This window comes from Diadema antillarum, unplaced genomic scaffold (assembly GCF_040938485.1).
Source record: "Diadema antillarum isolate AM-2024a unplaced genomic scaffold, OU_Dant_1.0 scf00000120, whole genome shotgun sequence".
NCBI lineage: Eukaryota > Metazoa > Echinodermata > Echinoidea > Diadematoida > Diadematidae > Diadema > Diadema antillarum.
The window spans coordinates 2,001,237-2,025,018 of NW_027271009.1; the positions used below are offsets into that span (position 1 = coordinate 2,001,237).

Consider the following 23,782-nt stretch of genomic DNA (forward strand, 5'->3'; position numbering starts at 1 on the left):
CGTAATCTCAATGCATCATCACTGCACTGAGATATCCCTTATTTAGACCCTTCTTCAGAATAGCAAACTTGACGTCTCAGTCCCACATGCACATTGTTGTGTTTGTTGGTCACCTCCGTGAGTATCCGTCTAACGTTAGAATTTTCGGAATTTTCTAACGTCTGTACAATAGCTGTCCGGAGGAGTCTTTTATTATTATTTTTTTTTTACGTTCTCACTCTCCTCCATAGAGGGGATCCGTGAAGCCAGACGCAGTCTCCGCGGAACATTTCCCCGACGACCAGATGCAGACCGATCTTTCGGTCGGTCAACTCCGTGATTAGCCTGACCAGACCGCTGTGGCCTGTGCTGTGCTGTGCGAAGCAGTTGATTGTGAGTGTATTCATTTGTAGCATCATGGTTTCTGTTGGAGATCTCTTTATTTTATTTTTTATTTTTTTATTTTTAGTGCCAGCATTATGTTGATGGTATCCTGGTCCAAGAATGTCCCTTGTGATTTGTGTGTTTTGGAATTTCTGGTTCATTCTACTTCTACTACAGTACTACTGTACGTACGCCACACATGTTATGCACACAAGAAAGGCCGGCCGGCAGGCAGCCCGAACTAGAAGTTGTTTACAGGATTGACTGCACGTAATAGTAGCGCACGATGCACTTGTAACAACTGATTGAGTGCGCACTGCTAGTGTAAACATTGTGACGTCAGGCCGTGGATGTTAGTGAGAAATTAACCCACGCACACGTGACTCATTTCAGTGCTTCCAATTGGCTACATTCTTGAACCCATTTTATAATAATAACTAACAGTGTTGACCGAAAGATCGGTCTGTATCTGTCCGTCTGGGAATGTTCCGCGGAGACTGCGTCTGGCTTCACGGATCTCCTCCGGAGGACAGCGTTAATGGCAAAATATAAAAGAGTCCTCCGGACAGACGGATCTTTCTGTCTACTAACAGTGTAGCAGAGTAGGTGTTGCACAGTTTAACCCATTAAAAACGGACTGATTTTGCTACAACACCCATTTCAGACCCTTGCCTGAGTATGCTCAAGACTTGTCCTCAAAGAGTTAGTCTGGCAAACTAGCCAGGGGTGTGGTATCCAGGATTTTTTTCTGGGGGGTCATAATCAAAATTTTTGGACCTTTACCTTTGCGAGGGAGCAGAGCGACCGAGCGGGGGGAGGTGTGGAAGGGGGGTGTCCCCCACGCCCACGGGAGGGAATTTTTGAATTTTATATCTTAAAATGGGGCCATTTGGTGCATACAAAAGTGACTTTTTCGGCATGGCAGTGTGGCTTAGAAGTAAGGTATGGCATATTAAGTTACAAAATTTACAAGGTTTTAGACAATTTGCTGGAACACCACCTGGTCACTTTTTTTTTCCCATGTTGTATATAGGGTAAAAAGCCCTCGAAAAACAAAAATGTCTTTTTCAAAAAGCGGACATTTTGAAGATCTTTTTATTGGGGGGGGGGGGGGGGGGGGGGGTGTATGACCCTCCCGACCCCCCCCCCCCTTGCATACACCCATGCTAGCACACCTACAGTGTAACTCACAGTACTAAGAATTCAGAATAGGTTTAGTGTATAACATGTTACTGTTATGTGTCTACTACTTATCAATTACAAGGTATCAAGAAAAGGGTCTTAGAAAAAAGTGTCCACCACCGTGGAATTTTAAACAAAATCTTGAAGTTGTCCATCTCTCCCCAGGTAAGATGAACCCTCCCAAGAAGAAACAGAAAACATCCTACCTTGACCGCATCGAGAAAGATTGGTCAGGCTGCAGTGCTGGGTTTGAAGAACTCCACAAGTGGAAGGCAAAAACGGTAACAAAAGGTATGAGTGGTGGATGGCTAAAATCGTTCTCAGATGAATAATTTGCAGTCATTCCTGTAGGAAAAGTCTGAACTGAGCATATGAAAGGATGGTCGTGTCACAAACAAGTATTTATAAATGTTTGTGTATGACCGACACGTCATGCATTGTAGACTGCATTAAACAGACGACTATTTCCAATTTCCAATTTCAATTCCATTAATATGCCTGCTGGGATTGTAGGAGAGTCTCCCACCACATCTCCCTCTTAATAATGATAATAATGGCAACTGTTTTGTATTTTACATGCTTTTTCAGCAAACCGAAGAGAGTGCTAATATTGCAACTAAAGCAGTGAGCATACATGGTGCATCTTACCCGATCCTGATGATTCTGTTTGAAACTTTCTTCAGTATTACACAGAAGGAGCTGATGCTTTAGCTGCTGCTGCTGCCTATGTTGTTGTTGTTGCTGCTGCTTATGTTGTTGTTGTTGTGATATATAAAGTGTTTCATGCAGGAGGTGCAGGATGCAGTAAGCTGCTGATGAGGTACACTCTGAGACACAAAAAAAAGCTTCTTCTTCAAGGGCAATTTTGGGCATATTTGTGTGGGTGGAAATGAGCTGCTTGGTGGAGGAGGGTTGCACTCTCTGAGTGCTTTTTTAAGTTTCCTATTGCTTTCATCTCCATACTATTTACAATTGTTGCAGATGTTAATGTGAAGAGATGGAATCCCCGAACTGATGAGTGTTCCAGAGAGGAACAGGAAGAGGATGAGGGGGTGGAAGAAGAGGCAGTCATTGATTGGTCTTCTTCCAGCGATGAGGATGCCAAAGAAGTGAAAGGCTTGCGGACACTAGGCATGGCTTCACTGAAAAAGAAAAGTCATTTGCGAAGGAACCCCTCGAGACCAGCGCCTCGTCGGCAGCAAAGGGGCCCAGCATTGGTGGGATCTTGCAGTGAAGAGAGAGGAATGGTATTTGGGGCCAAAACAGGGCAGAGAACGCCACCCATGGACTCTGAAGAACTATGCATTAGCGATTCCAGTAGTGACTCTGGGGACCTGGGAATCCCAAGGATACCAGTGTCTGCTGTGCTGCATTCTCAGTATTCTGAGGAGGTTGCTGGGTTAGAGAGAGGGGAACCACTGATGCCACCTTCCAAAACTTCCCCTTGTGAGAGAGGTAATGCAAATGTAGATTACACAGACAGACATATGTGAAGCCTGTGATAATTGAAGGATCTTTCACTATCAAAGGAAATTCTACCCCCCCCCCCAAAAAAAAAAAAAAAAAAAGGAAGAAAATAGAAAATTATTTTTGAGTGAGAGAAGTTCAACAAGAGAAACACATCACAGGAAATTCTGAATGATTTTAACAAACGTATCCAAAGCCATTCTTAGAGCAAATCTGATGAAAGTCATACCAGTAATTATTTTGTCCTTCAACATTCAAATGAAGGCTGAGTGATAGCACTGGTTAGATAATCAAGAGACATTTGAACTTTCTGCTAGTCAAATGTCTGTATTCACTATTTTTCAAGTGCCCACTGGATGTTGCAAGGTGTTTCTCTTATATTATAATATCATACTTGTTATCATATTTTCATTCAACTGAAACTCATCTTGTCTTTAAATTCTCCAAAATGTTATGTAGGACCTACTGGTATGTGTTTCTCGAAAGTATGATACAGCACATGAAAATTTGCCTGTGCTTCTTGTTGGCAGGAATAAACATACACATTGGGCAGGAAGAAAGTGTTGAGGAGAGTGGACTTTCAGGAGACAAAAACACTCAGAGGGACAAGACATTCAGACAAAGCTGTGGTCATCCCAGACGGAGTAATGCTCAGTCAACCAGTCCCAAGGTGAGAAGTGAAATCATATTGATTTTAACTCGTTGAGGATGGACTGATTTTGCTACAACATGCATTTCCCATAGACACCTGCCCGAGTGTACTCAAGACTCGTCCTCAACGGGTTAATGAGCTCACACAGTTTTGTGTATGAACAAACCTCTGACTTTTGATAGTGATTTTGTGACTACATCTTGTCTGAAAACAATCGTGTGCTGACTTCAATACTGTGAGTTCTTCACTGCAGAAGAGTACATATTGTATGTCTCTACTGATGTTTGAGACATCTTTTTTTTTAGATCAGTGAATGTTCATCAGCTATAGAAGTGAGTTGTTGGTTTTTTTTTCACACATTGTCATCAAAAAGGGAAATGAAGAAGCAGATACTAACTGTAAGGTTGAGCTATGGTATTTGATCCTCAGTATCCCGTATGTGATAAATCAGTTTTCTCAAATACTGACTTTAAATGTTCTAATATGTGTTATGTAGTATGTATGACTACTAATCAATACACCAATAATCTTCTTATGCCATGTTATGTAGAATTTATTGACAAAGACTGATAACATTCCAAACCTATGCAACCAGCCCAATTTCTAGCTTTCTTCTGGCTATACTGAAAAGATTTGACACCATTAACAAGTTTCTAGTTGATTCACTGCGTGGTGATATCAAGTCAAATGATGTGATATTTCATCCTCAAAGAATTCAGGATATGTCAGCTGTTCAGCTTTTGTATGTGTTTTCGTGTTTCTCATGTTTTCTGATAACAGAGCTCATGTGAACCAGAAATCCTGGATTATGAGTCACCTGAGGAGTCTATCAATGAAGTAAGTAGGAAAAAAATGTGTCTCCTTCCCCCGGCTGACACACATCATTGTAAATTGTTATACAAGTGATGGACAAGATAGAGTGCGTTAGTGGAGATGTAGCACACTCGAGGGTATTTACAATTGTGAAACATGCACAAGGCGAAGCCGAGTGCATGTTGCACTACATTGTAAATACCCGAGAGTGAGCTGCATCTCCACTAACGCCATGAAATAATCCTGTGCATCATTTGTTTTATAAAATGGGTCGAAAACTAACAGCATTTTTCACGTACCTTTGTAAGATGTCCGAAGATGTTCGTCCCAAACATTTCCTTTACGCACTTCGCACTCGGAAATCCCACACATATAAGTACTGTACGTATAAGAGTATACGTACGCCACACATGTTATGCACACAAGATCAGAAAGGCCGGCCGGCAGCCCGAACTAGAAGTTGTTTACAGGATTGACAGCGCGTATAGTAGCGCGTGACGCACTTGTAACAACTGATTGAGTGCGCACTGCTAGTGTAAACATTGTGACGTCAAGCTGTGGATGTTAGCGAGAAATTAATGCAGGCACACGTGACTCATTTCAGCGCTTCCAATTGGCTACATTCTTGAACCCATTTTATAAACTATGTTTATACTTCTCTGTGTAAACGATGTCTCGATTGATTTGATATACATAAACCATCAGAATAGTGTGCGGCACGCTTCACTTTGAAGTCAGCGTGGAGTGAAAAGAAAACATCAATTCATTTATGAAGGAAAGGTGTAGATAGGAATTCAGATTTTATGATGCTCACATAAATGGAATGACACAATAATTAACACATATTCCTGATATTTAGACTGCCTGCATGGTTTTGCACATCTTGTTCATGTCTACCCGGGAAAGTGCTATGACCCTTTTTCCAATACAAGTAACTCAAAATTTTGCCATGCATTTCTAAATGCTCTTCATTCTGCAATCCAAGATTTCAGCCTCATTTAATGCCAGCATACAGATTTAAGTTGATAATTGTGAAGACAACAATGTATGTTGTGTTTCAAACATTAGATTATTATCCATATATATTTGAAAAAAAATAATAGAGAAACAAACTCTAGTGTTTTCTTTTTAGTTCTTTACTAGACACCTTCATTTAGAGAACTGGAAGAGCCCACTTAAAGCTGTAGCCTGCTGTGCTATGATGGTACAAAACAATCGTGTACCACGCTAGTAGAGATAAAAGACAGAGTGTTACTACGTCAAGCTGGTCCAATAGTACGGCAAATATCTTTGAAGGAGATATCATAGTACAGTGACATTTGAACATGAACTGTTCAGGGAAGCAATGTTCCTTTTCATGGTATGGCTAGTGTACTGGATGAATACTGATCTTATTCACACACACACACACACACACACACACACACACACACATACACACCATTTTGTCAGCTCTTCCTAAGTATCGAGATATTTTGTTTTACTATGTACCATATGGGTAGTGATTTTAAGGGTACTTGTAGTTTCGTAGACTTTGTAATTTTTTCATGTGACATATTGTCTACCAGTATTCAAAACTCATCCTTGTAGGAACTATCCATCAGCACCTGTGTATCAGACACCTCCTCCTTGCCAGCCCAACACCAGAGGCACGCACTGAGAGGCCCAGACAATGCTGATGCCACCTTACCAGGTGCCAGCCCACGTACTGGCAGTGAATGGGTCAAAAAGCTGAAGCTCCAGGCTGCAGTCACACCAGAGAAGGCAGATCACCGTGCGGGTGCTACAGCGACAGCAACAGCATCAACATATACCTCTGGCCGAGGAGACGCGGGGGATTCGGCGAGAAAAAAGAGGAAATTCCTGAAGTAAGTGTTTGTCTCTCACACTGCTCGTGTACTTGTTATCATTTTTATTCATTAAAGGGATTGTATAGTTTTGGTTGAGACCTAACTTCAGGTTTGTAACTTTTTGGTGAGAAAATGAGAAACCTCTTGATATAAAAATGTGAAAGAGGATATAATTCGAAGAGGAATTCAACATTTATTTCAGGAAAATTGATTTTGAAATGGCTTAGATATCCAAAATCAAGTGGTCCTAATACGATCACTTTTATTTACTTTGTATTTAGATGTCTCAGCGATTCCAAAAATGATTTTCTTCAAATAAACTTTGAATCCCTCTTAGAATGGTATGCTCTGTACTATTTCATAAGTGGTTTCTTGGTATCTCACAAAAAGTTAAAAGCCCAATCCTCATCTCTACCAATACTATACCATACCTTCAATATCTTCCCCACTACACTCCCTTCTTTCGCTCTCATTGCCCCCCTCCCCCTTATGCTACCAACTGAACTCACCTCATGTCTTCAAAATTGTACAAAATCTGTTCTATCAGGAAGATGTTCACATGAGATAAGTTATATAAGGTTCTAAAACAAGCTTTATTCACAAGCCAAACTTGAGGGTGAATGTGGATTTTACATACCATTCTTTGTCAAGGCGTGGTTGTGAAGTACATGTAACAGGTAATAGGTAATAGATGTTTAAAGGGGATGGCTAGTAGCTGATCAGTGGGAATGCTGGGGGATGATTGTTCCAATTTTTGTGGGATTCATTTAAGAGTACATTATATTGTTGTGTGAAAACTATTTGCTTCAGAACAGTCTCATATTCAAGTAATGTGCAGTTTGATGCCCCGTCACTGTACGGGCATGCTAACCTGGAAACATTAAACTGCACATTACTTGAATATGAGACCATTCTGAAGCAAATAATTTTCACACAACAATAGATGTATAATGTACTCTTAAATGAATCCCGCAAGGATTGGAACAATCATCCCCCAGCATTCCTACTGATCAGTTACTAGCCATCCCCTTTAAGTGTGTGTAACAATTCTAGTCCCCAGCCCTGGCCAGATCTACTGACTACTTACTTTGGCAAATCCTCATGTGCACTATCACAAGGTAATCACAAGATCGCTCAAGTTTGTGATTATATGACCTTGTTCATGCATGGATGGGTGTGTTTTACAATACAATAGCTCTCTGGGCATCATACTCAAATGTATGTAGCCAAAAGTTTAAGTTGGTTCACACGCTAACATTGAAATAGGTGTCATATAAATATGTCACTTTGATAGCATGGTTAGTGTTTTGTGTAAAACAAAATTTACACAGAATATTAACATATGTGACCGTGCACCTCAAAACGAACATAAAGTCGCACACACTGATTTTGCGCGAGGACTGAAAATAAGTGAAATGGGTCAACCTAGCCAAACTTGACTTTTTCATATTTTCTGAAAGAGCGGGTCTTCTGTTACATTATGCTAAAATTTGGTATCATAAAACGGGCAGGAAAGTGTGTTTTTTAGCAGTTTATCTCGAACATTTTTGGTAGAATAGTGTGATTAGGTGTGTCTTTAGAATCCCTTTTTCATTTCTGAAAAACCTTGTCCACACTCTTCACTTTCAACTCTAATAACTTTTGAAAGGATAGTGCTACTGCTTTGAAAGTTGATATTAATTATGGACAGAATGTGTTAATGAGGCATACTTAATTTCAGTTTAATCTGATAATCCCTTCATTGTTGTTACTCTGGTGGTTTACTTCCTGTCTTTTGTCCCATTCATTGGACAGCCAGTACGGCTTGGTAAAGATTAAGCGCTTGAATAGACACTGTACTTCAGAGCCTCTTTTCTCACTTCACACTTTTCCTGAGTTTGTGCTTTCTTTCCAATATTTAGGTATGTTAGGAGAGTCCATTTGATTTGAGTTATACATCATTTTAAAGCTTGAAGTCTGCTCTTTCAGAATATGGTCTTAACTAAAAATTCATGTCTGGCGACTTTTTGTTTGTTTTGAGGTGCAGTGTCACATAGTATGTAAAAACATTTGTAAAAGCAGTGATGACTGTACATAAGAAGGGCTTTGTCGTTGCAAAATCGTAGATGAAAAGTATAAGTTTGTTTGTTTGTTTGCTTGTTGTTGTTTTTTTGTGTGTGTGGCGCAGTGTGTTGCAGTGCGTGCGTGTACACAATATTAGCATGTATGGAAAAGGATGCTTTAGTGAACTGAAAAAAAAAGCTGCAGTGTTCAGTGTGAAACTTCTTAGCATGCGTTGCAGAGGGAAGCCTCCATCTGTTAGCCAGTCTTTGGTTGGTTCCCTTGTGTTTCTAGACTCGGCCTAGCAGAGCGCCTCCAGCGGCTGGTGAACAGAGAGAAGTCCTCGGTGGCCATGTGGTACCATAACCAGCATGATTCACAGGGTTCTCAGCAAGGTAGGAAGGCCTGTCAAACACATTCACTTCGATCATTTTGTCTTTGTTGACGACAGAATACTAACCCAGAGGAGCAGTGACCAGAAATAGGGGCTTCATATCGATGATTTTGAAAAATAAAGTCAAGTTTTAATAGATTAATACATACCTACATGTCTTCTTCTGCTTTTTTAAGCGAAGACCACTCCTTGTATCATGGTATTTCAAGCTCTTACCGACTTGTTTTATTTACAAATGAATTGTATAAGGTGAATGAAATCTTTCCAAACTGGCACATTGTCACTTGAACAAAATACTGTGAGATAAACCCATATAATATGATACTTTAATCAGGGAAGTGGGAACCCGCTGGTTTAATGGAAGGATTCACACAACACAAAGAGTCACAAGTCTCGTGGGTCTGATATTAAGTGGAATAATTTTAAGACATCTGGATCCAAATACAGTTGTAACTATGACAAGCAATTGAAGTGCTTCATGTGGTTGATAGAGTATGTGATATAACGATCTAACACAGAGTAGTTGGCTCATCAAGGAGTAACTTTGACGGATGTTTGAAAACTGAGATGAACAATTTTGAAGGAAGTGATTGACATGCAGTAAAATCATCACACTATCTGATTTTTTGTTCTCTATCTCATTAAATTGTATCAATCAGAGAGCAAGAGGAAGTCCAAACTTGTTGTGCGAGTCCTCTCCCTAGACAGTCACATGGGTCTGTATGCTGCCAACTGCCTCCTCCTCCAAGGAGAAATAGGGCTAAGGGATGCAGTGGGAGGGGATGCCTCGGGGTCCAGGCCCAATGCCAGGGGTGGAGGGAGAGGAGGAATGGGGGAAGAAGGAGCAGGAACAGGAGCAGGAGCAGGAAGGAGAGATGAAGCTGTGTGCGTCCTGTTTGCACGAGCTACAGCACAGCGGCTTGGCCTGGGCAAGGACTCTGTGATTGCTATCCACACCCCATGGTGAGTGGTGCTGAAAATATGGATATACAGTTAACCTTACCTCAGTTGAATCTATTGGACTGAAGCAATAGCTTCGACGTCAGAGAAAATTTGATGTATTAGGGACTAAAATCATTAGAATATGAAGAGAAGAAAACTTGAAAAGACCTTTGACATATTAAAAGCAATTCTTCAACTTATGCAAGGTTGACTTTTTGATTCTCTGGCTTTTCAGATCTCATTTTGGGCAGTTCATAATGTTTGCAATATCCAGAATGCATGTAGACACATTTTTTTTTTTTTTTTTTTTTTTTGGATGGAGGGTTCACAGAACAAATACCACAAATTAAAGAGTTCTTGGAGTAATAAGAATTTCTCATATCACTAGCTTGAAGTATTTTTGTTTCTTCCGCGGGTCGTCAAACTATTGCATTTTGTGAACTGGTGGGCTGCCATACATCAATTTCATATTGCTGATGTCCAGTGCACCGGACAACTGATCATTTAAAACTTTTTCTCAATCTCTGCAGGCAGAAGCTGTTCATACCAAACTACAGCAGGCCTGTCATTTTGTGCACACACTTCTGCCGACCTCTGAACTCAGAAGCAGACCATGGTAGTGCGACTGGTGAATCCTCACAAGCACAGCCACAACTCATTCCTGACAACACAGACAAAGAAGAGACAAGAAAGGTGAGAATGGGTGTCAGTCTGTTGCAAGAGTTCTGAGCAAGCGGGCCAGAACACTTAGTTTTTGTTTGTTTGTTTGTTTGTTTGTTGTTGTTTTGTTGTTTTGTTTTTGGGGGGCCAAAATCTCAAGAGGGGCACATTTCTGTGACAGTGTGAGATCCGAGGGGAGGGGGGGGGGGGTTGTGGAAGGAAGTTACGGAGCTTAGGCACATTCTTGACCATGTCTTGGACTGCTAAGTTAATGCAGTGCATGTGGCAGTGTGTAGTGGTGATTCTCTCATTTTCCTCTTGCAGTCGGCTGGCAACACCACTCCTTTCTCCTTGGAATGTTGCTGCTCCATCAAAGCTTTGCAGCCCAGCACAGAGAGATGGGGAGGTTATACCTTCTCAGAGCATCTTTGATAGTCTTGTGAAGTGACTCAGCGTCACACTCATCAATCGCATACATACCAAGGACGTTCTCTTCTACCAGCAATTTGTTTGTTGCAAGGCGAACGCAAACACAAAGTTGCTCCAACTTGGACACATCAGTGGTTTAATCAGCATTGATCGCATATACCTTTCCTTGCATTTCTTTTGCCATCTCACGCATCACAGATCTTGACATCATGTCAATCATTTCCTGTTGTATCTGGTGTGAGGTTCATGACGACTTCCTTTCCAGCCACCGATCGAAATCCTCAATGTCCCTACATCGCAATGTCAACAAAGTATGAAAGTTGCTGTTATGGTCAGTGTGTCCTCGAATTGGTAATCCTTTTTTGGCAAGATACTGCAAAGTGGAGAAGATCGCATGAAGATACTTTGTGTACTCTTTCATCTCTTCCTTTGCGCTATGGTCAAGTCTCTCGGCAATGTTTCTCCCATGCAAGATCTGGTGATGACTTTCCCTTCGCTCATGCTTTTGGAATGCCTGAGTTGCCTTATTCCAATTCGAAAACCTGTTCTTGCTGAAATTTTCCTCCTCCCTTCCACCACCAGGGTCCCGTTGCATAAAACTTTTTTAAGGTTGCTAACTTAAGAATGTAAAGTCCGTTGCATAAAAACTCTGGTTGGGAGCTTCCAACCGGAATTTTGTGATTTCAACCGGAAAAAAATCCGGTTGGAGTTTTATGCAACGGGCCCCAGGAATTTTTCGCAGGCACCCTTGTCGGCATACATGGCAGAATGCCGCTCCGTCACCATTGTTTGCAGTTTGTTCCCATTCTAACCATGGGTATGAGGTATACCACTCAGGACGAAACCGCCTACCCTGATGGTCTTTTTGAAGTTAGCTGAAGTCGGTTGATTTGGTTTTTCCCTGAAAGGACCTTCGGTGTCTTGTCCCTTCTGCCTATTATCTATGGCAGGGTTTTCATGGGTTGTGGGTGATTCTGATAAATCAATCTTCACTTGCCCAGGTTGATTGTGCAGTGTCTGTTGGCTCTTTCTTGTTTACTCAGGGGAAATATGCTAGGAGGGATCGCTATCCTTTCACGTTGTCGTGGAGTTCTTTTTGCTCCTTCTGTTGAGGAAACAGAAGGAGCAAAAAGAACTCCTACTGACCCAGACTGGTGCTTCTTCATGATCAGGATTGACTGTTACAGCAAATGAGATTGTTGAAAATCAAATAGTGACGTGAGCCTCATGAATATTACAAATGCTGGGATGAACCAATACTGAGATGAACTGGTGAACCTGCTTCTCTGTTAACAACCTTTTTTCACGTTACTTTGATTGGTGTCACATATCGAATCCTTTCACGCCAAAAGGACCGTTGTGTGTGCTAGACGGGCACCACTATTATGCACATGCCAGATCTCACAGCTGTTTACTGTGCATTGGTCCTTCATATGTAACACATGAAATCTGAGCGATACAATTAGGTGTTGGAGGCATCAGTACAAACGCGGATTGTTCTAAGTTAATTACATTAGGCCTACCTTTATATCTTTATTTGGTTCTGAGAATTAACTGGGGCACTGGAAGGCATGTTTGCGGAGACCTGATAATGCAGAAACAGTAAACCTTGCATTGCTCAACATTGCCCAAGTCGTTGCAATAGAAACTCCTGATTTTTTTTTTTTTTTTTTTTTTTTTTTTGCTTGTGTAGCTTTGAATGAAATTCTGTGTATTAGTTGCTGTTTTACAAGTCAACAAGTGGCCTATAATTTTTTGGTTACAACCGGAGAAATCCTGTTATTTACGTGGCATAAAATGACAGGATTACTCCCAAATTCAAATTGATTGGCTGTGTCCTTCAAATGTAGATGTCATATTTGAAGAAGTCTTATATTTTGCAATGCAATTAGAAAGAAAAGAAGGTTTATGGAATTGATATTACCTTACTACCTTGTCCTTTTTAACAGTATCTAATGCTACTTGATTTGACTGACACTACTAACTATGCCAGGCATTTGGTGCATTAGGTGCGTGACTGAAGTCAAGTTATCCCTCTGAACATTTGCTAGCCCATGTAAATGATGATCAGTAGTTTATGTTTTTACTCTTTCATTCTCTCCTTCAACATCTGTCCATTCTGTTTCATATTTTCCTCTCTTTTTTTTAAATGGAATATATAGTTTCTACTTCCTCTGAAGCTGTTCAGTCAGAATATGGGAATGTCGCCCTCTCTTGGTGGTGCTCCTTCAGTATTTGTCTGGTTGTACCATATTTTGCTTTTGTTTGTTTTTTCATGGAATATGTAGTTTCTATGTCCTAGGAAGCTCTTCAGTCAGAATATGGAAATGTTGCCCTCTTTTGGTGGTGCTTCTACAATATTTGTTTGTTTGTACTATATTTTGCTCTTTTTTTTTTTCTTTTTTTTTCATGGCATATACAGTTTCTTCGTCCTATGAAGCTCTTCAGTCAGAATATGGGAATGTCGCCCTCTCTTGGTGGTGCAGACGAGCCAGGCAGAAGGCAGCCTGTTTCCTCATCCATTATGGAGTGTGTGAGCGAGATTGGTGGATGTTCATCATCTGGTATCAGCTTCAAGGCTAGAGTACAGAGAGTGGTGCAGAGAAAGCAGCAGAGAAGTGTTTTAAACCAGTCTGCTAGGTAGGGAACCCTCCAATGTCTTGTAACAAGATAGATGACACATGCCCGTTCACGTAATTATCATTAACCAATATCACAAGACATAAGCTAGTTTAACTTTAATTCGAAAAAGGAGATTTCAAGAACTATGTTTTCACAAGGAGAACTTTACTTATGACTTGATAAACCTATAGACTATAATTTACCAAAAGAGATGTTTATACTTTATGGGATGCATGGACTACATAATTTCTGTCCAACTCCTCTGCAGAATTGCTTTGACTTTCTCATGCTGGTTCAAAAGTGAGAGAATGATTGCCGCATATGTAATTTATCATCTTATATAAGTGCATGAGATGAAGTGTCTGGTATTGTATCATTTACATATTATTCATTTTCTATCTCTCCATCTAATTATCTATCTATCTATCTATCTATTTAAGGAAGTTGTTGTCTAACTACAGTGCACTCCTGTTATAACGAACACAGTTGTAACGAAATTCCGGTTACAAAAAAATAGAAATTGAAGCCGCAACATTTCCAACTCTTTGTTTTTTATTGTTTGTTTGATCGGTTATGACAAAATTTCAATATAAAGAAAGAAGACTGCCAGTCCTGAGGACTTCATTATAACGGGAGTCCACTGTATCTCTGAAATCAAATATACTTTTGATGTTTCCAAAACTCCATTCTTAAGGGGACCATCTACATCTCAAAGTGGGAGCCAATGGCAAGGAAGCCCCGCCCCAATTTGGTCTCTCTTGCTGCAAGATGGCGAAGGCGTGGTCTGCGAACTCCAGCTGTCCAATCAGATGTCGCAGACTTCCACATGGCAGCCAATCATCCAGTCAGGAGAGGGCCGCTCATACATATTCACGCGGTTGAGGCTGACCCAGAGACTGACCCGCGCCAGGGCCCAGGGGCTCTTTTCCATGGTGGACATGCTGACTGGAGCTGGGGGCTCAGTGGTGGGTAATCTGACATTTCTGCAGTCACATTTGTGTGCATGACTCAAGTGGTGGAAAACCCAACAATGAGGGATTTCTCTCTTTCAGGTTGTATTTTGTGTTTACTGTGTGAAAGTTTGGCGTAAGGGTTTCCCCCCATCACAGACACATCTTTTGAGGGACGGGACAAATCCCAATGAGTCTTGTTGAGCAATGTGTTATCTTGCTGTCCCCTCCAGTAGAGGCAAAAACACTCTGTCCCTTGGATAGAGTTGTTTCAATTTTTCACACGATTGTTGTGACCATCAGTGAATTAAAAACATCAGAAATTCATCTTATTTGCCTGAGCACGAAGAATAACTCACATGAAAATTTCCACCTTTTCAGTATCTTGGACAAGCCACATCACAACTTTGCATGCACTGATTTCGACCAGTGATTGCAAAGGGATGTAAGATCGAAGTCATAAAATGTTATTCAACCCAGGTGCAAAGTAGGTATAGGTATTGCAGTGTGAAGGGGACTGTCAGTTTGAGGAAGACTTTGACTATCTGTTTTTGCTTTCAAACTCATATCAATGAAATAAATGATGCATGGCTATGATATTTGTGAAGAGAAAAACCAAACGGAATTTATCTTGTATGGAATTTTTGTGGAAACTTTTGTTTGTTTGTGCCAATGTGTAAAAGTGTCAGTGATATGTGTACATTCAATGTTTAATGCTTCTAAATCATTGGGCGCACTGTATCAGGATAATAGCCAAGCATGGGCTGCACGCTCTTACATTCAGTTGGTGTACGCTAGCTATATTATCACGATTGCACCAGGATGATTGCAGCTTGATGCACGAAGGGGCCCATGATGTATCAAATGATGTATTGTTACAGAGCATCAACCTGGCAAAACATGATGCAATCATTGTTTTTTTTCTCGAGTCTGTGTGATGTTTGAGATGAAAATACTTGAGATATACAGTCAAACTTGGTTAAGTCGACCCCCCATAGGTCGAATAATTGCCTAAGTTGAAGGTCTTTTCAAGTTCTCTTCTCTTTGTATTCTGTTGATTTTAATCCATTATAAGTTGAATTTTCTCTATGTCGTGTTGTGTTATATGAGCGCACTACATTTATCACAAGTGTACGCATATTCCATGTATTCTATATTTGAGTGATACGGTCAGAGCAACAGTCATTACATGACGCTAGTTTGTGATAGTGGATTAAAGTTGTTCATTTTATCGTTAAACAACTGAGTCCTCTGTTCATCATTGAATCCGGTCCACTATTACAACATGGTGGCAGCGGTGCCGACACGGATTTATGCCAAAACAGCACGGAACTAAAGTTTTCTTAGGGAAATTCATCATGAGTGACTTGTGCTGAAACCGCCCGAGAGGACACTGCGCACAACACGTCTACGTCTACTGCAGATACGTGCATGGACTAGCTTAACGACTCGTCTTGTGAGTAACACTGTGCGTGAATACACCGATTATTTTATCATCCATGCTGCTCATCAACAAATAACGATACGAATACATATCATCGGATTGATGAACGCTTTGCAGAGCATTCTATATTCGTTTCTACATCGTTAGATATAGCTGTGTAGCTCGTACAAAATGTTGTCACAACATTTTCGTCGCTGACATTCGCCGCATTGGACAGTTGCAGTTCTGTAAACAAGCATTATCGACGCGCACCGTATCCAAGTACGCGCAATACCCGAGCGTTTCATTCAAGGACTTCCATTGTTGACGTAACAATAGACCAAGTTCGCATTACCTGAGCGCACCGTATCCATTGACATCCATTGTTGACATAACAATAGAAGACGCAGATAGACGCGTATTATCCTGGACTGGCCAGAAATGTGTTTAGCTTATCGGCATAGCAACGTGTATTGCTACATCATTGCTTCTACCGAGACCATCACTCAGCGGAAGGATATTTCTGACAGAGCATACGCAGTTTCCCGTTAATCGCAGTTCATCTACCCTGCAAGCTACAACGTAGCGAGGACGGACAATCAAGACACGGCACGATCCACACTGATATCAACATTGAATCCATGCAACCAGATAAAAGAAATGAGAATGAGTACAATTCATTAAACTATCTCAGACATTTGAACACTTGCGTGTGGACAATTACATACATTCGTTATTTGTGTACATGAATGTTTTGACATATTCATATGCATCTGTGTATTACTGTGGTAATATTGACATCTAGACATGTTTCGATGTATTTTGGAGAGTGTACATTATTGATACATGTATATCAGTAGTGACTTTGTGTCATATATTTCTATGTTTGCAAACTATTCTTGATTTGTTTACTTTGTAAACTATATCTATAACCATTCAGCCGTAAGTTTGCACAGTGTGACGTTGATATCAAGCATTGTATCATTTGTATCTCCAACTCAATCTAAATCAAAACGCACGATGGCAAAGTATCCAGAAATGAATTGGAATAGTGCTGATGTGCCGGAAGAATTCAAGTTATTCAAACAACGCATGGAGTTATGCTTCCAAGACAACGATGTCCAAGACCCAAAGAAGCAAGCAATCAAAATCAAAATTGCAGTAGGAAATGAAGGTTTGCGTAGAATTAACGCATCCGGTCTATCCAATGAGGATCAAGAAAAACCTGCAATGTTGTGGTCTACTCTTGAAGGTCAATTGAAAGTCAAGCTAATTTTTCGCATCCACAGACTGGAGCTGATGCGATATCGTCAACACGCAAATGAAACTATCGACGAATTTGTAAATAGATGCCGGAGTAAAGCCAAAGAATGTGACTTTACCGAAAATGAGCTCTCAGAACGCGTGACAGAGCTAGTCATTGCGTCTACACCTATCGAGGCGTTCCAGAAAGATCTTCTAGACCAACCCAAAGGCTACAAGATAGCAAACCTCCTTGATGAAGGCAGAAAATACGAAGCCATAGCCGTAGGCAAACAGTGTCTTCGTTCGATCGACTCCTCTGCAAGCAACGTAAATGCTCTATCACATAACCAAGATAGACGCAAGAAGTGTGGTAACTGTGATTTGAATCATCCACCACGCAAGTGTCCAGCCTACAGAGACATTTGCAAAGCATGTGGTTCCAAAGGACACTGGGCTAAATGCTGCAGAAAGACAAAACACAGAAGAGTGCTTCGAGGACAAAGTCCAAGCAGAGGACGCCAAGGTGGTAACCGCAGTTTTTCACCACGAAGACAGAAGACACCCACCAGGCAGCCAACCAAACAAAAGGTAGCCGAGTTCTCCAAAGAGCCAGAAGGAGAAACCCAGGAAGATTTTGAGGAATTTAACACTATCGTACTGGGAAACGACCTAGACGTATCTATCGATTCTGTGCATCAGAAAGAAGCATTCGTGAAGATTGGAATTATCTGTCCCAGCAAACGTGGACAACACATCTTACATGCAAAGGTCGACACCGGAGCGAGTGGAAATACACTCCCTCTACGGACAATCAAGGCCATGTATGGCAGCAGGTGGCAAGCAGTTGTACACCCGACTTCAGCACGTCTTACCGCATACAACGGTTCCCCGATACATTGTTTGGGCACCCTTCAGATCACATGCAAGTACAAAGACTCCGAGTGGAGAGATCAACTTTTCTACGTGGTCGATGTCTCAGGACCAGTGATAATTGGACTACCTATGTGCAGTGAGTTACACGTGGTAACAATCCATGAGATGCATCCTCAGACTCGTAGTCCACCTAACAGACCGTCTCCGTTGAAATCTGTCAAGGACCTGCAAGTGCTCTATCCGCGACAGTTTGATCGTATTGGTAACTTTCGTGGAGAAGCAACACTACATATCAAAGAAGGAGCTGTTCCCACCATTGATGCTCCAAGAAAGTGCAGCGTCCACATCAAAGACAAACTCAAGGCTGAGCTTGACTCAATGGAGAAGCAAGGCATCATCAGACAAATCGACCATCACACCGACTGGTGCAGTTCGATTACTACAGTTCTCAAGAAAGATGGATCCTTGAGAGTATGCCTAGATCCCAGGAGATTAAACCAGAATCTCAAACGATGTCCCCACAAGATTCCGACTCTTGAAGAGGTCAACCCAGCTTTCTCCGGAGCAAAGTATTTCTCTAAGCTCGACGCGAAATCCGGATATTGGTCTGTTCACCTATCCAAAGAATCCCAGGAGCTGACAACTTTTCGTACTCCATTTGGCAGATACTGCTACACACGCCTACCTTTCGGACTTTCTGTCAGCCAAGACTTGTTCCAGCAACACATGGACCGTATCGTTGGTCAAGTAGATGGATGCATCTGTATCGCTGATGATATTGCAGTTGTTGGACGTACCGAGGCAGAGCATGACAAAAACCTCCACAGACTGATGGAAGTTGCCCAAAGAGAAGGACTTGTCTTCAACAGTAAGAAGTGTATCATCAAAACTGACAGTATCAACTTCTTCGGCTCTCTATATACCAGAGATGGCATCCGCCCTGATCCACAGAAGATTGAAGACATTCATGCCATGCCAACACCTCAAGACAAAGAAGATCTACAGAAGTGCCTTGGTCTTCTTAACTATCTCGCTCCACACATCGCCAACTTTTCTGAAAAGGCATCACCCTTACGTGCACTACTGAAGCGAGATGTGCCATTCACATGGCAAGACGATCATCAACATGCCTTCAACGAACTCAAGAAAGCGATCTCTGCAGAATCTTGTTTGCAGTACTATGATCCAAGGAAGACAACGATCCTAGAAGTCGACGCATCATCAAAAGGCCTAGGAGCTTGTTTGATGCAAGAAGGCAAACCTGTCGCATTTGCTTCAAAGTCTCTCTCATCGTCACAAGCTAACTACTCCAACATAGAGAGAGAAACGCTAGCCCTCGTGTTTGGAATACAACGTTTCCACACATACCTGTTCGGAAACCAGTTCACTGTCCAAACTGATCACAAACCCTTAGAGATGATCACCAGAAAGCCACTGAGATGTGCGCCACCACGTTTGCAGAGACTTCTCATCAAAATTCAAGGCTATGACTATGATGTCAAGTACAAGCCAGGCAAATCGATGATCATATCAGATGCTTTGAGCAGAATGCCTAATCCAAGAAAGAATCAAGACGTTCCCCTTGATGTCAATGTGGAAGAGATCTGTGAGGAAATCGACATATCACAGATTGACCTTATCTTCTTTGGACAAAAGAAGAGAAATGAGCTGCAACAAGAGACGTCGAGAGATCCTACCTTGCGAGCTCTGTGGCAAATCGTCACGAATGGTTGGCCAGACACAATCAAGGAAGTACCTAGAGAGGTCAGAACATTTTGGCCATACCGCGATGAAATCGGAGTATCAGATGGTGTACTTTTCAAAGGCAATCAAGTCATCATTCCCACAGACCTCAGACAAGACATCCTGAATCAACTTCATCAGGGTCATCAAGGTATTGAACGTACCCGCAGACTAGCAAGGGAAACCGTGTATTGGCCGAACATCAATAAAGACATTGAGCAAATCTCAAAGAATTGCTACGCCTGCCAAGAAAATCAGGTCAAGCAACAAAGAGAACCCTTGCAACCTCACAACATACCAACTTCGCCGTGGACGAAGCTTGGAACTGACTTGTTTACTTTCAACAAGGAAGAATACCTGTTGGTGACCGACTACCATTCAAAGTATCCAATCGTTCGCAAGTTGAAGGATACATCCAGTGCGGCAGTCGCAAACATACTGAGTGGTATCTTCAGTCTTTTCGGACCACCAGCAACTCTGATATCAGACAATGGTCCACAATTCGTTGGAAGACCATTCCAAGAGATGTGTGAGAAATGGTCAATTGATCACATTACATCGTCTCCGCGATATCCAAGATCCAACGGACTCGCTGAACGCATGGTACAAACTGTGAAAGGAATCATGACCAAGTGTACCAGAACTGGACAAGACATCCAGACAGCACTACTACATTTTCGTGCCACACCAATCGACTCCAACCTACCATCACCTGCTGAATTACTCTTTGGAAGACCAATCAGGACAACACTTCCAAGTCACCACCTGACCAGACAATCGTCTACGCCTGATTTGTTGTTTCAGAGACAGGAGAACATGAAACACAATCACGACTTGCATGGAGGTAGAGATTTACCACCTCTGCACGTTGGACAGAAAGTGAGAGTTCTGAATCCCAAAGACAACACTTGGCTTCCTGCCGAAGTGAGCAAAGTACGTCAGGAACCAAGATCCTATGAAGTAGCAACTCCCAACGGTAGCATTTTGAGGAGAAATAGATCTCACCTGAGAGAGATGCCAACTGGAACGAAACCAATAGTTCCAAAACGGGTTCATTTCGAAGACGACGGCAGGAGTGAGGAAAGGAGACAACATCCAGACAAAAGACAAGACCAATCTGATAGGAAGTCAGTCACTACCCGGTACATAACGCGATATGGACGTGAAGTCAGACCCCCATCGCGGTACCAAGAGTAATGCAATGCTGGAAGATAAGCTAGCAGCATTGTCAGTGTAAATAATATGTTCATTCATTATGTTTAGTGTTGATTTATTTACAGCGCATTTGTGTAACCAAGTGAAACACATCATTTTATTTCACAAGACAATATTTGAAATTTAAGTCAGGAACCATAACAACTACGACATATGCTACATTTATCAAAATGGTTGTTGCATGCTATATATATATCTGTGTATAACTGTTAATCACATTTATGCATTGAAACTATGATGTAGCTGTTCACTAATTTCACATACAAAAGTTCATCTCAACTGAATGTTAAAAAAAAACAACAAACATACAAGCATATATAAATCATTTCCTGTGTTGATGATAATCTGAGTACACACTCAAATGTTAAATCATTATGTTTCTATTACATACATATGTACATTCCGTATGAATATAATTATTTCTGTTTCATATTATTAAAGATATCACGAAGATATACGTGAAATTATTTGTAAATATGCTGGTGTTAAACTGCATGCATTTTTGTGACAATAAGTTTGAATAACGTTATCGTTTTATTCGTTCTATCTTTCGATACCAGATATGTCGAGATTTGTTCAGTATGAAAAATGTAAAACTTATACTGATAAAAAAGAGTTTCTGATACTGAGTATATTGCATTTGTGAGACCGGCTGTTTCAAGAAGAATAGATTTTATTTGCCTCTCTGATTATGATTCAACGTATCTATGCAAATCTCAAACAAGCTTCCTCCATTTTTTTTTCAATATTCTGTGTTAGAGATTCACATTTATAATACTTCGAAGATCAATGTGAATGTTTCCATAATTAAGTACAAGTGCAGTTTAAAAATATTCGTGATTGTATCTTTTCAGAAGGAGGGGGATGTTGTGTTATATGAGCGCACTACATTTATCACAAGTGTACGCATATTCCATGTATTCTATATTTGAGGGATACGGTCAGAGCAGCAGTCATTACATGACGCTAGTTTGTGATAGTGGATTAAAGTTGTTCATTTTATCGTTAAACAACTGAGTCCTCTGTTCATCATTGAATCCGGTCCACTATTACAACATGTCGCAGGTTACTCGAAGCTATTTCTTCAGTCCAAATAGATTCATCTTTATTGGCAAGATTGTCTGTAGTGTGTGTTTGTTAGTGGCAAATCTATCATGTAGCAAAAAGAAAGTCTATGCCTGAAGGTACCCTTTAAGAAGTGATAAAGGTGCCATAGATGGTGTATTATGATATGCAAGTGTGCACAAACACTTCATAAGTAGAATTCAGTCCTTTGTTCCTTCCTTTGTGACTCGTATCTTTAAAAATCATTCATTGATGTTTCACAGGGTGCACAGGCTGTATGTTACATCTTGACCAGTGAGCTTGGAGTGACCACTGTGGAACCTCTTGACCAAGGGTCAGATGGCGGCATCCTTCCCCCACCCAAACCACCTGTGCTTCAAAGTCTGTCAGACATTATGAAGGTAAGATGGCCAGATTAGATTGTCATTTCCTTTCTGGTTTTTCATCGTCATCATCACCATTTTCTTTTCCTTCTCCTTCTTTTCTTCTTTATTATCTTCTGTCTTCTCTTCGTCTTCTTTTTTCTCTTTGTATTTTTCATGGTCTTCATTTCTGTCTTCTTTTCCTCCTATTTCTCTTCTTTTCTTTTTTTTTTGTCTTTGTATTTATTCTCTTCTACTTGTTCTCATTCTTCTCTTTTATATTTTCCTATGTTGTAAGTATTTGATATGAGAAATTCTGATATCATTGGCATGAATGTCACCATGATTCTTCTTTGGTATGGTTATTCATTTGTTCAGCGTGAAATAATCTTGGTTTGAATGTGCAGTAGAGCTGCAAATCAAAGACAGTTAATACACTCCAGTGTACACTATGGTGTGACAGACCACACTGTCAATGTTATTTCTATGTTTGCGATTTGTAACCAATTGTGTGTGACTGCAGTGTTGTCCAAAGTAATATTGATTGGTGTCATTACTTTGTTTGTTTGTTTTTATAGTGTCCTGTACCGATCAGTCTATTGTAATGTGTCATACTGCAAAGTCACAAGGAATATAACTTCAAGTTTGGATTTACCACTGTCAAGGAAAACGAATACCCCCATTCAAAAAAAATGTAAAAAAGTGCAAAAATCTGTCCATGCTACTAACATGGTTGTCTGTTATTGGCTGGTATGAGTCTCATTTTTATAACAAACTCCAATGGTGTTAAATGGATATATCACAAGTAGAATAACCCATAAAGATGTGAAATTTGGGAAATGTATGGTAGTTGTAAACATGTACGAACATGAGTGTGCATGCTGTTATTTTGTATACACGTGTCAATGTGTTTGAAAACTGGAAGATGTGTGTGTATGCAAAAAGTTGTGCACACTGAGTTGACTCTTCGTGATTTTTCTTGGATTTTTCTTTTTAATCTGAGACACAGACATAGTCAGAGAGCTATGTAGATTCACAGACACCCCATCATGTCCCTTCTCTACCTTATTAAAGAAGGGCATGTCATGGCGTGGGAATTCCCCCAAGAGTACATTACATCAGGGGAATCCCCACTGTGATTTGAAGCCAATATGTGGTCACGTGCATATGGTTTGTTGTGGCTTGGCACCTGGTATTGCTTGTTCAAAAATCAAGTCATTGTTTTTATTGGCATGTACTTTGCGTAGTCAGATATTAAGGGAAACCAAAGCCTAAATATAAATGTGGATCAACTGAAAGCAGAACACATCAGTGAAAGTTACAATCCATTCAAAACTAATGCATTTTTAAAGTTTCGGGGCAGCCATCACTGGATATAAGGAGACTGCACGTAATGATGTCGTATTGGACAACAATATACTCTATACGCTGTTATTTTCGCATACAGACACTTTCGCGAATGAAGAGGTCATAGACATTTTCGCGAGATGTT

General features: G+C 40.8%; 1 protein-coding gene and 1 pseudogene across 1 annotated transcript in view; one reads left to right on the forward strand and one right to left on the reverse strand.

Annotated features, from left to right (window-relative positions):
* Positions 1 to 223: 223 nt before the first annotated feature.
* The window catches only part of LOC139720087 (DNA repair-scaffolding protein-like), a 49,080-nt gene continuing 25,521 nt past the window's right edge, over positions 224 to 23,782 (forward strand). The window contains exons 1-12 of the mRNA XM_071631456.1: positions 224 to 372; positions 1,711 to 1,836; positions 2,527 to 3,000; positions 3,543 to 3,682; positions 4,445 to 4,501; positions 6,068 to 6,345; positions 8,662 to 8,770; positions 9,423 to 9,724; positions 10,234 to 10,396; positions 13,215 to 13,432; positions 14,109 to 14,379; positions 22,192 to 22,329. Of these exons, the coding sequence (XP_071487557.1) occupies positions 1,716 to 1,836; positions 2,527 to 3,000; positions 3,543 to 3,682; positions 4,445 to 4,501; positions 6,068 to 6,345; positions 8,662 to 8,770; positions 9,423 to 9,724; positions 10,234 to 10,396; positions 13,215 to 13,432; positions 14,109 to 14,379; positions 22,192 to 22,329 (2,271 nt within the window). The 5' untranslated portion in view covers positions 224 to 372; positions 1,711 to 1,715. The remainder of the gene's footprint in view (positions 373 to 1,710; positions 1,837 to 2,526; positions 3,001 to 3,542; positions 3,683 to 4,444; positions 4,502 to 6,067; positions 6,346 to 8,661; positions 8,771 to 9,422; positions 9,725 to 10,233; positions 10,397 to 13,214; positions 13,433 to 14,108; positions 14,380 to 22,191; positions 22,330 to 23,782) is intronic.
* On the reverse strand, positions 10,583 to 11,958 carry LOC139720062 (zinc finger MYM-type protein 1-like; annotated as a pseudogene).